The 16,434-nt window shown below is 58.0% G+C and overlaps 1 protein-coding gene across 2 annotated transcripts in view; it reads left to right on the top strand.

The window, feature by feature from the left end:
- The first annotated feature begins 3,702 nt into the window (after positions 1-3,702).
- NIBAN2 (niban apoptosis regulator 2) overlaps positions 3,703-16,434 on the top strand; it is a 35,074-nt gene continuing 22,342 nt past the window's right edge. Inside the window, exon 1 of one of the 2 annotated variants that reach the window (XM_074555990.1) lies at positions 3,703-3,954. In XM_074555990.1, coding sequence (XP_074412091.1) covers positions 3,900-3,954 — 55 coding nt within the window. In that variant the 5' untranslated portion in view covers positions 3,703-3,899. The remainder of the gene's footprint in view (positions 3,955-16,434) is intronic. The other variant, XM_074555989.1, reaches the window with a different exon arrangement.

The following is a 16,434-nucleotide window of genomic DNA, read 5'->3' as shown; positions in this document are numbered from 1 at the left end:
CTGGAGGAGGGGAGAGGTTGGGAACAGCCTGTTCTGGGCTCTCCGCAGGTGCTCAGGTTCTGCACCGTGCTCATGGAAAATCCAACGGGAGGAATGTGGGATGATCCCCCCTTCACAGGCACTGAATCCAGAGGGACAAGCTGAGGGGCAGGAGGAGGGCAGGGGGATGAGCACACAGACCCTGCCTGGCTTGGTTTGACTGCTGTGAGAAGAAAAAGTACCCCACATCATCAACTTAAAAAAAAATGCTTTGTCACAGCCATGGATTGTGGCATCAGAACCATCCATAAGTCTTGAGGGGGGAAGGACAGGTGTAGAACACTTTGCTCATCATGATGAACTAATGCACTGAAGGCTTTGAAGGCTTTAAAAATGTGGGAACTACCTCAGTTCGCTGCTGCCATCTCCACCATCCCAGGAGCTGCCTGAAATCACAGGAATGTTTATTCTCCTCAGCTGTATTCACAGGGAAATCCTTCATTTCCAAGCTGGGCTAGATAATTCATCAGCTCCAGGCAGATAAGCATTATTTCCATCTCCTCAGTGAGACGTAATTAGCTGGCATGATTAGACTTTATCAGCCTGCAATTCTGCACAACTCAAACACTGCACAGCCTCCGATGGGAGGGACGGCTGTGCCAGGTCCCTCAGAGCCCCAGCATGTGGGACAGGCCCAGGACAGGGTATGACAAAGCCATTTGGGCATCACTTGTGCTGCTGGCACTGCTGGTTTGTTCTCCTGGATCCAGGGGCTTTACCTGGAGCCTTTGCAGAGGATGTGGGGAAGCAGAGCTGGGAGATGGGAGCTGAGCCTGCAAAGGGGGATGGATTTAAGGACATTCTTGGGAAGGATGGAGCCAGGAGGGCAGTGGGGGGCTGTGTCTGCACCCCTTGTGCTCAGCAGGGTGGGCTCAGAATGTGAGGCTGGGCTCCCAGGAACTGCAGCTGGAGAGGAAGGACAAACCATTCCCATCCCCATCCTCATCCTCCTTGGGCATCCATCAGGGTGGCAGGGATGAAGGAGATCCTGACCAGGAGCACGTTGGGGACAATCCCCTCTGCACATGACTATGGGGGAATAAACCCAAATGTGCTGCAGAGGAAGATCAAACCATCCACATCACCATCCTCATCCTCCTCAGGCACCCACTGGGGCAGTGGGGATGAAGGAAACCCTGACAGGAGCATGTTGGGGACAATCCCCCCTGCACATCACCATGTGGGAATAAACCAAAATGTGCTGGAGAGGAAGGACAAACCATCCCCATCCCTATTCCCACCCTCATCATCCTCAGGCACCCATCAGGGTGGCAGGGATGAAGAAACCCCGACCAGGAGCACATTGAGGACAATCCCCTCTGCATGTAGCCATGTGGGAATAAACCAAAATGTGCTGGAGAAGAAGGACAAACCATTCCCATCGCCATCCTCATCCTCCTCAGGCACCCACTGGGGCATTGGGGATGAAGGAAACCCTGACCGGGAGCATGTTGGGGACAATCTCCTCTGCACATCACCCTGTAGGAATAAATCAAAATGCGCTCACCTGCTGTGAGCTTTGAGCTCCCAGATGTCTCCAGCCCCAATAAAACCCTTCAAACAACTTCTTTCCTTTCCTGGCCCAAGCTTTGGCAGCTGAGCCTGTGCCCAAAGCTCCCTGCTGTGTCACACGTGGCACTGTCTGGTGGTGCCAGGACATCGTGCCCATCCTCGGGTGGTTTTGGGAGCCCCAAAAGCAGCCTGTGTGTCTGTGGGACAGCTCCAGGCTCTGCTGACAGGCTATTTCTGTGTGCCACAAACATTCCCTTCCTGTTTGCAAATCAACAATATCAATGCTGTTTTTTACCTCTTCATTCAGGTTTTATTTATTTATTTAAGAAACACACCAGTGGGCAAAAGAGGCAGTGATGACTCAAGTGCTCCTGTGCTTGTGTGAATTAATTTTTCAAAAATAAGACTTTTAAACCACATGCTTGGTTTATTTAGCAGGATTCTGTGTGCACTGCCTAATCATATTCCATACATTGCTTTTTTGGAAGGGATGAAGCTTGGTTTCTAATAATGAAGTTATTTACATGGATAGATATTCCCATTTATTTTTCAATTTGAAGTGGGTGGATGCATTTTCATCGCCTCTTAAATACCATCACCCCACTAAGACAGAATTTCAAATTAATTCCCAGCCAGACTCCTCGGGGATCAGCACTGGGGAAAGTGTTTAAAAGCCTCCAATGGAACGATTTTCTATTGGAAATGAGATTTTGCTGCAGATAAATTTTCCACGAGAGTCCCTTGATACCAGCAGCATTCTGGCCTGGCAAACAAACTGCAAACAAGCCCCGTGCTGAGGGTAAAACCTTCTTATGGGGCATCTCAGGGGGGAAAAGGATATAAGAGGATATAAAAAGGGAAATATTAAAGCTTTGGAATTATTTTCCTATTGAAATGAGTCGGAGGGGTGAGAACAGTGTTAGGATGGAAAAGGCTGGTGCACTGTGGGCATCCCTGGGGGGAGAGGGAGCTGGGACAAATGCAGGTGGCATCTGGGTGCCACTCGATGTGCCGATGTGTTTTGGCCATGTGGGGAGTTGAGCAGAGCTTGGCAGGGCATAGTGTGCCCAAAAGGAGGATCTGGGCTCCAGGGTGGCATTGCCCTGGCACGGCGAGGACTCGCTGGTGTCGCCGGGGTGGTGGCATCGCTGCAGGGCAGGGCTGGCGGTGGCAGCGGGCGGGGAACAGGGGCTGTGCCCATCCTGCCGCCCCCTGCCCAGCCCCGCCAAGGGCAGCTATTTCAGGAGGATAAACAGGATGCCTCGCTCCCAGCCCGGCCACTTCCAACCCTCCCTCCCTCCCACCGCTGCCGGGTAAACAAGGCCAGCCCAGGAAAAGCCTCCTGGAGTCCTTTCCACGCTGGCTGCCCCAAACCGAGCCAAGCTGAGCCGAACCGAGCTTCCCGAGCTCTGGGAGCACCCCGAGCGATCCCAGGGCGTGCATCCCCCTGGGCAGCGGCTCCGCAGCTGGGAACAGCTTGAACTTTCTGGGCACGCCAGCACGTCCTCCTTCCTCCTCCTCCTCCTCTTCCTCCCTCGGTCACACCCCGGGCTCTGGGAATGAGGACGGCGGGGCCTTTCCTTCCCTTCCCTTCCCTCCGCTCCCCACGGATCGTGCCCGGGCAGCGCCGCGGGATCCTGCGCGCTGTTTCCGCCTGTTGCGCTTGGGAGCGGAGCCGCAGCAGCAGCCAGAGGAAGGAGGAGCTTTTCCAGCGCTTCCTCCGGCTCCTTCCTCCCCGCCTGGCTCCGAGGAGGCTTCGCACGATGCCTGGAAAACACAGACACACAAATTCCCGGTTTCAGTGTCCCGCTCTAAGTGTGCCCCCGGCTCGCCGGGGGATGCCAGCCCCATCCCGGGCGGGTTTAAATCACCCCATCCCCTTCTCCCCCGGGCTGGGCAGGCCGAGGGGTCCCTGGCTGTGCCGCCCCTCTCCCGTTTGGCACCAAGGTCAGGTGTTGGCCGCGGTGTGGGCGCAGGTAGCACGGAGCCCGGCTGTGGCAATGCCAGCCCGGAGCCGGTTCTGCCGCTGGCACTGCGGGGCACAGCGGGCACTGCCCAGCTCCGGCTGGGGGCACGGCCCCCTCCTCCATCCTGCCCATCCCCCGGCTAATTAGCCGCGCTAATTACGGCGGGGGGACACCCGCAGCCTCTCCCTGGGGCCGGGGGCGGTGCGGGAGGAGTGGCCGGGGGGAGCCGTGGGGCGCCGCGCTGCCGGGCCGCCCCGAGCTCTGCCTTCTTCCTCCTCCTCCTCCTCCTCCTCCTCCTCCTCCTCCTCCTCCTCCTCCTCCCTCTTCCCTCCTCCTCCCGCCGCTCCTCCCGCCGCCCGGCCCGGCCCGGCTCCGCTCGCCATGGGAGATGTGGTCTCCACGCACCTGGACGAGGGTCGCCGCCAGCACATCGCGGGTGAGCCCCCGGCATCCCCCGGCTCTGCTCATCCCGGGGGGATCCCCGGCATCTCCCCATCCCTCCTTCCATCCCTGTGGGAACCCCCCCGCTCCGTCTTACCGGGACCCCCACGCCTCTCTCTCGCTCTTTAAAGTTTTTAATTTTTACTTTCCCCGCGGTTTTGCCTCGGCGCAGCTCGGGGGGTACCCGAGGTGCCTCCCCAATGAAAGGCTGCGTTGTGCCGGGGTGTTTGTGTTGGCGGAGGGGCTCGGGGACCCCTCGGGCTGTGGGGAGGGGAGAGAGGAGTTGGGCTCGGGGGGATGCTGGAAGCGCAGGGACACGGCTGTCATACGGGCACTAATATATATATATTATATATAATGTGTATAATATTATATATAATACTAATTGTATAATATTATATATACTATTATATATATATATATTTATGCAAAAATAATGCTGGAGCTAGCTGAGCCTCATTCCCTTCCACCGTGCTGGGGCATCCTTAGGAAAGGATCTTAGAACTTAGGAACTCTCCCTCAGAAGTTCTGGGGTGGAGGGAAGGGCTGCCTGCACCCCACGCTGGCTCCAGGCAGGACACAGCAGTGCCCCCGCCCGCTCCGTGCGACGGGCAGGGTGACAATGCGGTCATTGAGAGCCGTGTGTCCGCCGGCTCGGGATGTCTGTCTGTCTGTCTGTCTGTCCGGAGCTGCCCGGGAGCCGCGGGGTGACGGATGGTGTGAAGCCGTGCCTGGGGGGCTCAGCGCTGCTCATGGGGTCTGTGGTGACACTGCTGACCCCTCTAAGTGGTGTCACCCCCTGTCGCTCCCCCCGAGCCCCTTTGCGTCACTCGTGATGCTGGCGCTGGGCTCCCCGGGGCTTCTGAGCGGGCAGGACGTGACCTCCGAGCCCTTTCGTGTCCCAGCTTTGGTTTCAGCTCCCCAGGCTGACAAAAAAATCCCCCCTCGTTTCCAGCGGCTGAAGCGGGGCCGCACCTGAGCGGTGTCACAGCCCGGGTGGCTTCGAGCTGGACCTTGCGCGTCTCATGGGGACCGCCCATGTTTTGGAGGTGGCTCCGCCGTATCGCTGCTCTGTCGCGGCCATAAAGCCGCCACGGGAGTGGCTCTGGAGTCCTTTTGTCCCCAAGGGCTCAGTGGGAAGGAGCTGCCGTGGGGCTGGCACAGGCACGGCCGTCTCGCCGTGCAGCCCATCCGCCCTGCCAGGCCCCGTCCTGGCAGGAATGCTTACGTGGTATGCGGCTCAGCAGGACGCCAGCAGGTTTCTGAGCTTTGAAGGAGAGCTTGGAACTCGCTCTGGGCTTTTCATCTTGCATTAGTTAAAGTTCCAGCCCGGCTCAGCACCGGCTCGGGGCTGCCTGTGGCGGGTTTGGATCCAAAGCACATCCTGAATTTCTCTGGAGCTTGCTGAGATTGTCTGTGCACAGATTGCAAGCCCCTGTGATCCTAATCCTGAAGAATAACAAGGAGAAGCCTGGCTGGGTTTCCTGTGCAGGAATCTGGCTCTGCTGGGGCAGGGCTGAGCTGCTACCCCAGGGTGGGGTTTAACCCATACTTGGGGTCTGCAGAGGGGAAAAAGATTTCATGAGGGGGAAAAAAAAAGATTTCTGTGGAATAGGATTATGGAGACTGGGCTGGGACGTGTCCCATGCCATGCTGGGGTGAGCAGGCACACACACCTGTACTGGGACACCTCCCTGGGAGAGACTGGGGCAAACTGGGTTCCTGGAGCACCTCTCTGCTCCTGCCAGGGCTCCTGGCTGCCTGAGGAGCCCCCGGAGCTGGGAGGGGCTGGAGCCCAACAGGCAAGGCACGACTTGCTGTCAGGCATGCAAAGCAACGTGGCGGGGAGAGCTCCAGGTTTTCCTGCCTAGCTCGGCCTGTTCTCCCCTGCTGCTGCCCCAGGAGGGATCCTGCCCTTCTCCAAGCAGCTTTTCCCAGTTGTCCTCCCAAATCCGGGGGTTTGGATTTACTGCCCATTGCCCCATGAGCTCTGGGTGCTGGAGGTACAGGAGTTCTTTGGGCTTGGCAGCATTTCCTGAGGTTGCAGCTCCTTAGACCAGCAGAGCTGCTGGGGAGAGCCTGGCCTGGGTCTGTGCTCCTCCTGGGAATGGAGTCAAGGCAGGAGGAGGTGGGAGAAGCTCTGGGAGAAGTGCCCAGGCTGTGCAGGTGCCATGCCCATTTGATGGTGGCTGGGTGAGGCTCATGCCAATGTCCCCCAGAAGTCACCAGCCACACAGGTGTCACTTGGGTGGCTCAGGAGCAGGGTCCTTCCTCCCAGCTGGGGCTGGACGGCTCCTGGCAGTCCCAGAGGCAGGCCCTGCCAGCTGTGGGGTGTCAGGGCAGCCAGGTGTGATGCACAGGGGTGATCCTGCATTCCTTCTCCAAGGTCTCTCTGACCGGTGCTTCCTCCTGCCCCCCTGCTTTGGACATCTTCCTGCCTGACTCAGCCAGTTTGTTTGTCAACACCTTCAGCTGCTCTCCTCCTCCTCCTCCTCCTCCTCTTCCTCCCAGATGTGGGTTGGGAGTTGTTTCCAAGCTGCTCTGTGGGCTGGAGCAGGGCTGGCTCACCCTCCTTGTGCAAGGATGCCCAGCATGGGCACCACCACCAGGGTGGCAGGGATGGGGTGCCCTGCAAAGCCAGGGTGTCACTGGGTGGAGTTCTGCACAGTGTCTCTCATGCCCAGGGTGCTCTCTGTGTGGGACAGCATCACCTCTTCCCTCATGCTGGGATCCTGCTGCTTCCCTGGAGCATCCCATGGACCCCTTCTCCTGGGGGCTGAGCTGGAGCGTGGCTGGCAGGAGCTCTGTGTGGAGCTGCTGCTCCTGAGCCCAGGGAAGGGTGCCAGCACCCAGGGGTGCAGCAGGAGCTCCTGGGTGAGTACCAGCACCCAGAGATGCAGCAGGAACTGCTGGGTGCAATCCCAGGTGGGTGGCAGAGCCCAGGGATGCAGCAGGAGCTCCTAGGTGAGAGGCAGAGCCCAGGGTTCAGCAGGAGCCCCTGAGTGCCATCCTGGGTAGAAGCAGAGCCCAGGGATGCAGCAGAAGCCCCTGGATGCCATCCTGGGTGGGTGGCAGAGCCCAGGGATGCAGCAGGAGCCCCTGGGTGCCAACCTGGGCAGAAGCAGAGCCCAGGGATGCAGCAGAAGCCCCTGGGTGCCATCCCGGATGAATGCCAGCACCCAGGGATGCAGCAGGAGCCCTTGGATGCCATCCTGGGTGGGTGGCAGCACCCAAGGATGCAGCAGGAGCCCCTGGGTGCCAACCTGGGTGGCAGAGCCCAGGGATGCAGCAGGAGCCACTGAATGTCTCCATGGCAGAGGGATGTGGGGGTGGCTGGCAGCACAGGGAGGGTCCCTGGGAGCTCACACCTTGCTCTGGCATCTCCGGGGAGTCGCCAGCCCGTTAATTAGGGAGTGAAGCAGCTGCTAATTTCGGGCTTGGAACTTCCACAGGCAGCAGCCCACGCGGAGGTGGCAGAGGTGACAGCGAGCCTCGTCCCTGGGGCGGGACCTGCAGCCTCCCTGCTCCAGGGAGCCTCGTGGGGCATCGGAGTGTGCGAGCAGGGGGATGGGATGGAATCTGGGATGGGATGGGTCTGGGATGGGTTGCGATCTGGGATGGGATGGGATCTCAGATGGGACGGGATCTGGGATGGGATCTGGGATGGATCTGGGATAAATCTGGGATGGGATGGGGATGGGCATGGGATGGCATGGGATAGCATAGGATGGGGTGGGATGGGATGGCATGGCATGGCATGGCATGGCATGGGCTGGGCTGCAGGGCCGGCTCCAGAGGTGCCCGGCAAACGCCAGAAGGCACCGGGCTGTGCCGTGCCCCGGGGCTGGAGGCTGCTGGCAGCAGGAGAGGAGGTTCTCTGTGGCTTCCCTGAGCGTGACTCCCATTTCCCAGCCCCTGCCCCAGCTCAGCCCCAGCCGGCGTGGGAGGTGCGGGCTGCCGGGCTCTGGGGTTGGTCTGCAGGCTGCACCCTCGCCCTGCCCCGGGGGCAGCCGTGCCGTGGTTTCTCCCAACGAAACGTGTGTCTTTCATCGCCAAATAAATAACTCCCCTGGCATGTCAGGGCTCCGTGCCAGCGCCCAGGGCTGGTTCTGGCACGCCGGAGTTTTACCTGCAGCCGTCGTGTCGGGGCACGGGGCTCGCTCCCAGCCCGGCGTGCCGGGGCAGGGGACACCGGGTGCTCGGGTGGCCTCCCCGGGTGGGTGGGATGGTGGGTCCAAAGGGATCCAGAGGGATCAGCTGGAGCGAGCTGGGGCACACACGGAGGGGATCCCTGCTCTGCTGGGAGCTGCAGGGCTGGAACGGGAGGGACAGAGCCAGGGGGGCAGCTCAGAGCTGTCCTTGGGACAGCCCGGGGAGACAAAAACACCCCCAGAGCAGGACACCTCCATAGCAGTGTCAGACACCCCGAAACCCATGGCAGGGATGTCAGATTAAGCTCTTTTCTGCCCCAGATTAAGCCCTTTTCTGCCCCTGATTATGCCCTTTTCTCACCTGGATTATGCCCTTTTCTGTCCCAGTTTATGCTCTTTTATGCCCCATATTATGCCCTTTTCTGACCCAGACATGGGGCAGCTGAGAGACGTTTTAAAAACTTTTATCCATTTTCAGTCCCACGTGAAGGGTGAGACAATACACGTTATAATTCACGCCATCACAACCAGAAGCCAACTATTTCCTAATTACAATATATTATAAGTGTTTATTGGCCTATCAGCTCTAGCCACAGCTGTAAATGCCTTAAAGCTCTACAAATTCATTTCCCAGCCAGGGACACAGAGAGGAGCTGGGATCTCCCAAGCCTTTGCCTCCCCTCCTGCCCAGATCACTGCAGAGGCTGGCTCAGAGCTCAGAGGGGCTCGGTGCCCCTTGGCACTGCCCCTGCCCGGCCCCAGTGGCACTGCCAGGCTCCTGTGCCAGGAAGCAGGGCTGGAGGGATGCAGGGATGCTCATCCATGGGCATTTCATGGGGCAGGGTGTGGAGGCAGGTGAGGAGCAGCTCTCCTGCTCTGCCCCTGCAGGACTCAGCTCTGCTCTCACCACCCAGTTTGGGGGGGATGTCACCTCTTCCTGGGGTCCCCAAGCAGGGGGCTGTGCCCCTCCCTGTCACTCTTGCACCGAGATTGAGTCAGGATTGTAGAAAAGGCAAAGGTTCCTTTATTTAAAGGAACCACAGGGGTTTTATAGAGTGGTATGATAGTTTCTATTCTATTGGCTAACTAACAAAAACATGTTACTCACTCACTGTCTTTGAGAGGAACAGAAAGATGAAGTAGAAAAACACTACCTGTGAATTGTTTATGCTTAACAAGTTATCACATCTTTCTAACTCTTTAAAATTTCTCACAAGCTGCTGTGAGAAATGCTTGCTGTTTCTCTGTCCCATGGCATCTACATGTCCCCAGCCCCTGGCTGGCCTTGGAGCCTTGTCCCCGTGCCTGCAGTGGCTCCATGGAGAGCCAGGAGGGGAGGAAGGGGCCGAGCAGAGCAGTCCCTGCTTCCTCCCAGTCTCCTGGCCCGGCAGGGGAGGAAGGAATAAAGCTCCACCTTTTCCCCCTTTTCAAAAGGAAAGAGCAGCGACATTTGACACAGGTCCCAGCTCTGGTAGAGCACAGTGCCCTTCTCCCTGCCTGCCTGCCCTTTGCCATGCCCTCCTGCCCTTTGCCATGCCCTGCTGCCCTTCTCTGTCCCCTTCTGCCCTTCCCTGGCAGGGATCTCTCTGGGGAATTCCTCTTGGGAGCTCGGACCCCAAATGGGACATTCAGGATGGATGGGACACTGCCCTGGAGGTGACACAGGCCTGGGGCAGGATCTCATCCATCTGCTGTGCTGGTGGCTCCTGGGACACAGGACACTTGTCCTGGCTTTCTTTCTCCTCCTGCCAGCTCTGCTCAGCCCCTTGAGTGGTTTTTCTGCCCAAAGCTGGGGTGGGGCAGCTCCCAGACCCCAAAATTGTGGTGGCTCAGCATCCTGCGGGATGGGTTTGGAGGAGCTGGACACAGAACCCTCCCCAGCTGCAGGGAGGGAGCTCCAGGACGGGTTCAGGATAGGTTCAGGATAGGTTCCAGGTCTGTTTTCAGGACAGGTTCCAGGTCTGTTTTCTTCAATCCCTTGTGGTTGGGTTGTTTTTTTAGATGCACATAAAAATCTTTGTTCGGTCTCCTCCCCTGGGGCTGGATTGGGTTTCCCATTGGCACTGTCCAGCTGGGCACAGGGATAGTGTGCCAGGCTCAGCTCCTCTCCTGGGGCTGGGCACGAGGGGACACGAGGGACACAGCTCCTGGGGCTGGGCACGAGGGGACACAAGGGACACAGCTCCTGGGACATGAGCAAGGACAGCCCGCCCCAGCTGGAGGAGATGGCCAAGTTTGCAGTGTCCCCTTTGCCGTGGGGACCTCAGCTCCCTGTCCCCGGCTGGCAGGAGGGTGTGGATGGCAGGGAACACCTGGTTGGGCTCAGCTCTGCTGGGCTGGGCTCAGCTGGGCTGGGCTCGGTGGGATTGCGCCATCCCGAGGGATGGATGCAATGCAGCCCAGCCGGTGCTGGGGGATGAGCCGGGCCTTATCTGGGGTGGTGCCGGGTCCCACCCTGCTGTGGGGACAGCCAGAGGGGTGGCAGCTCCTCTCCACCCTGCCCCGGTGCTGGTGGCACCCAGGGGGACATGGGACACGTGGGGTGATGTGGCTGCAGCCAGGATGAGGGCAGGGCTGCTGCTCTAGCTCAGGCTTTGGGCTTCAGGTTTTGAGGATGCTCCATCCTCCCACAGCCACCTGCCTGTCCATGGGACACATCCTGGCACTCCTGGGACTGCTGTCACCTCTGCTGGTGCCACTCTGGGCTGGCACACCTGAGGGCATCTCTGCCCCACAGCTTTGGAGCTGTGCCCCAAAGGCTGCTCCAAGGGCAAAGGGGGCTGGGAGGTTGGATGGGGACAGGGATCTCCTCCTGGGGACGGGGATCTCCTCCTGTCCCATCCATTGTGGGACGTGTTTGGGCAGGGAGGCTCAGGACAGGCCCTCAGTGCAGCCCTGAGAGGCGCTGGGAGCCACGCTGCCATTTGTTATTTATTTGTCATTTGTTATTTCTTATTTGTTATTTATTATTTGTAATTATTATTTGTTATTTGTTATCCACTGGCACATTCCTTGCACGCACGTTTGAGTACATTTGGGTACTCGTGTCATGGAAATAATTGTTTCTGTGGCTTTTATTTCTTAGACATATGCACTCAGGTAAATTTTTCCATAGTAGGCACCTCCTATTAAAATCTACACTTAGGGATTGGATAATTTGATTTTTTATTAGAGGATTTATTATTATTATTATTATTATTATTATTATTATTATTATTAATAATAATAATAATAGTAACAGTAATAATAATATTATTATTAATTACAGTTTAGGACACTTTCCTTAATGAGCATCAGTCTCACACTTGAGGAAAAAAGATGCATAACTCTAAAGTTTACAATGTTGGCTTCAGGCTTTTAAAGCAGAACACTTTTTTTTAAAGTCCCTTATGAAAGCCCTTTTCTTTTTTTCCCTCTTTTCCTTTAAACCAAGGCAGCCACACGCTGCCTTGTTCCCAGGAGCAGCAGGACACCAGCATCCACAAACTCCCAGCCTCTAACCCTGGGTGTGCCCTGGGAGGGGTTTAGGGACAGGGGCTGAGCCCAGCTCAGGGTTTGGGGATTGGGGAGCGGGAGCAGTGGTGCCCAAAGGAGCAGCAGAAGCTGTGCAAAGCTTGCCCCAGAGTGGTTTTGTCAGTGTTTTTCAGCTGTTCTGAGGTTGGGGCACCTGCTGTGGATGTATTGCTTCATTTCCAGCGCTGTGCTGGGCTCTGGAGCCGCGCAGGGCCAGGCAGGGAGCGCGGTGTGTCCCGGCAGGGAGGGCAGCGGAGCTGTGCAGGCAGGGAGAGGTGCTGGGGATGGGCTGGGTGTAGGAGTCTTGGGGGATAGGATGGTCGGGATGGATGGAGATGAGAGATCTCTGCAGCCAGGGCTTGGAACTTGGGGTTTATTGCAAAGGGCCTGAGTGCAGGGCCCTGCTGGGAGCTGCCAAACACAGCTCAGAGCAGGCCCGAGAGAAGAGAGGGGGAGAGAGGATGGGGGGGTAAGAGAGAGAGGTTCCCATTGCAATAAAATAAATCTTCTGTGTTGAATATTCTGATTCTCACTAACCAATCTAATACAAGATACAAATAGCATTTACATACAGCCTATAAGAATCATTACATTACCACACTGTGTTACATTTTAAACCCTACAAACTCCTCTTTGGGCCCCTTCTGCCAAGCTGTAGGGTCTGCTCTGACCCTTGGGCCTGTCTGCAAGCAGAGGGTGTTGTTCCATCAAAAGGGGATCACCTTCAGCTGGCCACACCATTGTTTTCCAGTTGTTCAGTAACTGAGGGATCTCAAAGCTTGCTTTCATTTCAATCTCACTTATAGTTTCTATATTCTCAAAATCTTTTGCTAGGCAATAATATTTATAAGGCTTTCCTGTTTCATCTTCCCCAACAGCTGGGCACTGCAGGGTGGGCACAGAGCCCTGGGGGTGCCAGCAGGGCTGGGGTGGCAGAGCCGTGTCCCCGGCGGGTGCCCCAGTCCTGTGCTGGCACCACGGGCGCTTCTGACTCATCCGGGGGCAGAGCCCAGCACGGCTTGGGCACGGCCAGAGAGGCTCAACCGGTTCAGGCCCGGCCCCAGCTGGTTTCTCTGGAGGCTGCGCTGCCTCATCCCTTCCTGCTGCTCAGCCCACCCTTCCCAGCGCGGCTGAGTCACAGGGCAGCATGGAGAGGCACCGTGTGCTCCCTTCCCACCCCCACCGCCCTGCTCAGCTCCTTTCAGGCACTGTTCTCAGTTCTGAAAATATTCCCGATGGATTTTGGGGTGCTGCTAGAGCCTGGCAGTGCCCCTGTCCTGCCTGGTGCTGAACAGTGCCTGGCACAGAGCAGCCTCTGCTTCCCACTTGTGCCAGCCAAGCTCAGTGCCTGTCCCAACAGCAGCCCAGAGCAGGAGCACCTGGGCTGGGTTTGGGTGGGCTTGAGTGAGTTTGGGGTGGGTTTGAGTGGATTTGGATGGGGTTGAGTGGGTTTGGGTGGGTTTGGCTGAAGGGTGTATTTGTGTTCAAGGATGTCAGAGGGGAAACTCTCCCAGTTTTTGCTCTCCCCACTTGGCTTATTCCAGCCTCTCCTGGTGTGTATGAGAGGGGGAAATGCAGAGAGCTGCTGGGTCAGCCCTGGTTTGGCCTCCCCAGGCCCTGTCCCAGTATCCCTGGGTGAGGAACTGGTGCCCAACTTCCCCCAGTGCTGGCACCTCCTCGGGATGCTCAGCCAGGCTGAGTCAGGCCCCTGTGAGGGAGTTTGTGTTTCTGGGTGGAAATGAGCTCACATCCAAATTCCCGAAACCCTAAACTGCCTGCTGGGGCTTAACCCTTTGTGTGCCCTGCTCTGCAGGGTTCCTGTGCCCCATCCACAGTGGCACTGTCCCTTGTGCTGCTGCTGGAGCCATCTCCTGCTGCCAGTCTTTGCCAAATTCCTGCTGGGATAAGCCAGGACAGCCCCTGGCCATGGGTCCTCCTGTTTGGGTGCTGCTTGAGGGGTGCCCTGGGCATCCTGTGCCCCCCATCCATGTGTGCATGCCAGGGGGATGCCCCCACACCCTGTCTGCATAATGCCAGGATTTGGGATGGGGGGATGGCCAAGGGACAGTGGGAACAGCCAGAGGTGACCTGGGCACAAGCAGTGGCATCAGCCTTCCTGCAGTGCCTTTGTTTTTCCCTTGCTGGAAGAGCCACCAGGCCATTGCTGGCCCTGTCAGTGCCACCGTGGTGCTTGTCCCTGTCAGTGCCACAGCTCTGGAGCCTGTGCTCCCCACCTCCAGCAGCCTGCCCCCACTCACTAATCATTTACGGGCTTAATTAGTAATTAACTCCTCCCCCAGCAGCCTGGGCAAACTGGCCAGGCCAGCGCACACTGCCCACGGGTCACCTGTGCCACCACATCACGGCCACCCCCAGCATGGCACAGAAGGGCAGGGAGCCCCAGCACAGGGATGTGAGGCTGTGACCCCCTCTCAGTGTCCCCAGGCACATCCCTGTCCCCCCTGGCAGAGGCACAGGGGACACTGTGTGGGACCAGGGGAGCTGGCCTGAGCCTGGCTGTCCCACAGGGCTGGGGCCCTGCCCTCCCTGCCATGGGGTTCTGCTTCAATGAGCTGCTTTGGCCTTTTTGTTTCTCTTAATTTTTTTCTAGACCAAGAGGAAAATTCCCTGTCTGGGGTGAGGCATCCCTGTGGCATCCATGCACAGGGGTTTGGGCACCCTGCTGCAGCCCCTGCTGTCACTCCACTCCTGGGACAGTGGAATAGGATGACCTTTGAGGTCCCTTCCAACCCAAACCAATCTATTATTCCATGATTTTTTATCATCCCAGGGGCCTTTTGCAAGGGCTGGGCTTCCAAAGGCACCTCAGCCCCTGCACAGATGAGAAGGGCAGGGGACACCTGAGGGTGCTGCACCATTCCAAGCGTATCAGCAGCAACGTTAATTGAGATGAAAAATTCTCTTGGTGTCTCACTGGTGGTTGGGCCATGGCACACAGAGACCTTGGGCAGAATTTATTAGTTTAGTACAGCAGTGGGAGTAACTCAGTGATTCTAGATGACCTTGACATGAAAAAAACCTGGGAATTCAGTTCAGCAGCAACAGGTGGAAATCTTAAGGCAGTGGATGGTTTTACTGCACCATTGGCACAATGGGCTGTGGCCTTGGAGGAGGATGCAGAAGTTCCCCCTGGGCTTGGCCAGCTCTGAGTGCAGCCCCTGGGGATGGGAGTGTGTGAGCACATGGGGGTGGGTGTCTGTGGTAGAGAAGAGCAGGGCCTGGGAGGTCTCCACAGCACAAGGGAGACCAGAGAGGGATTTTCATCAGGAATTGTAGTGACAGGACAAGGGGGAATGGCGGCAACCTGAAAGAAGGGAAATTAGGTGTTATATACGGCAGAAATTCTTCCTTGTGAAAGGGGTGAGGCCCTGACACAGGGTGCCCAGAGCAGCTGTGGCTGCCCCTGGATCCCTGGCAGTGCCCAAGGCCAGGCTGGACAGGGCTGGGAGCAGCCTGGGACAGTGGGAGGTGTTGCTGGAGATGGCACTGTATGAGCTGCAAGGTCCTTCTAACCCAAACAATTCCCCAGTGCTGGATGTGTCTGTGCTGCTGCTGCCCCTCAGCCCCAGAGCTCTGCTCCCACTGCCCAGCCCTGGGGACGCACCTGGGGTGAGCCACATCCCTGTCCCCATCAAGCTCTGTCCCACCAGGGACACACAAGCGATCCCTGATACCCCTGTGGGTCCTGGGTGTGCTGAGCTGAGCAAGAATGAGGAGGAGGAGGAAGGAAAAGGAAAATTTGGAGCAAACCTGTGCAGGACTGACCTCCCTATGGCTGGATGTGCTGACTGGGCTGCCCAGGGCTGGGCTGTTTCCAGCAGCACTCCCATTTGCACATGATCTCAAGGGCAATGAGGAAAACGAGCTCTGGACACACTGTGGTGCTGGGAGGGCTCTGTGTGAGCCTGGGGCTGTGGGGTGAATTCCTGGTGCTCTGCTCTCCCCACCCTGCTGAAACAGCCTGCAGGCAGCAAGTGCAGCAGCAGCAGGGATCAGAGCAAGGTCAGGGCTGGGCTGCAGAGATCAGGGCTCAGGGTCACACCTGCAGCTCATGGGTGGCTTGTCCCCAGGGCACAGAGCTGGGGCTGGCTCTAGGGAATGGGAGGTCAGGGTCAGAGCTGGCTGCTGCCTCAGGATGTGTCTGTGATGGAGAGTTCCAGAGGGGGCCATGGAGCTGCAGCCAGGCTGGGAGAGCTGGGGGTGCTCACCTGGAGAGGAGAAGCTCCAGGGAGAGCTCAGAGCCCCTGCCAGGGCCTGAAGGGGCTCCAGGAGAGCTGGAGAGGGACTGGGGACAAGGGATGGAGGGACAGGACACAGGGAATGGCTCCCACTGCCAGAGGGCTCGATGGGATATTGGGAATGAGGAATTGTTCCCTGTGAGGGTGGGCAGGCCCTGGCACAGGGTGCCCAGAGCAGCTGTGGCTGCCCCTGGATCCCTGGCAGTGCCCAAGGCCAGGCTGGACAGGGCTGGGAGCACCTGGGACAGTGGGAGGTGTCCCTGCCATGGCAGGGGTGGGATGGGATGACCTCCAAGGTCCCTTCCAGCCCAGAGCAGTCCGTGATTCCATGTGTGGGGCTGATTATGGGGCTGGAGATGCTTCCAAGGTCAGGACACAGCCAGTGCAGGCTGCTGGACCAGCTTGGACAGTTTGCCTTTGGAATCCTGAAGGCAGAATCCACCTCCTGCCCTGGCTCAGAGGGACCAGGAGCCAGCCAGGGCTGCCCTGGCTGTGACCTCTGAGCGCACAAAGGCTGTGCCTGCCCTCAGGGCACCCACTGCTCCAGGGCTG

The sequence above is a fragment of the Zonotrichia albicollis genome, chromosome 21 (genome assembly GCF_047830755.1).
Source record: "Zonotrichia albicollis isolate bZonAlb1 chromosome 21, bZonAlb1.hap1, whole genome shotgun sequence".
Lineage (NCBI taxonomy): Eukaryota > Metazoa > Chordata > Aves > Passeriformes > Passerellidae > Zonotrichia > Zonotrichia albicollis.
Note: the sequence above shows the minus strand (reverse complement) of the source record. Positions and strands in the feature narration are given on the sequence as shown.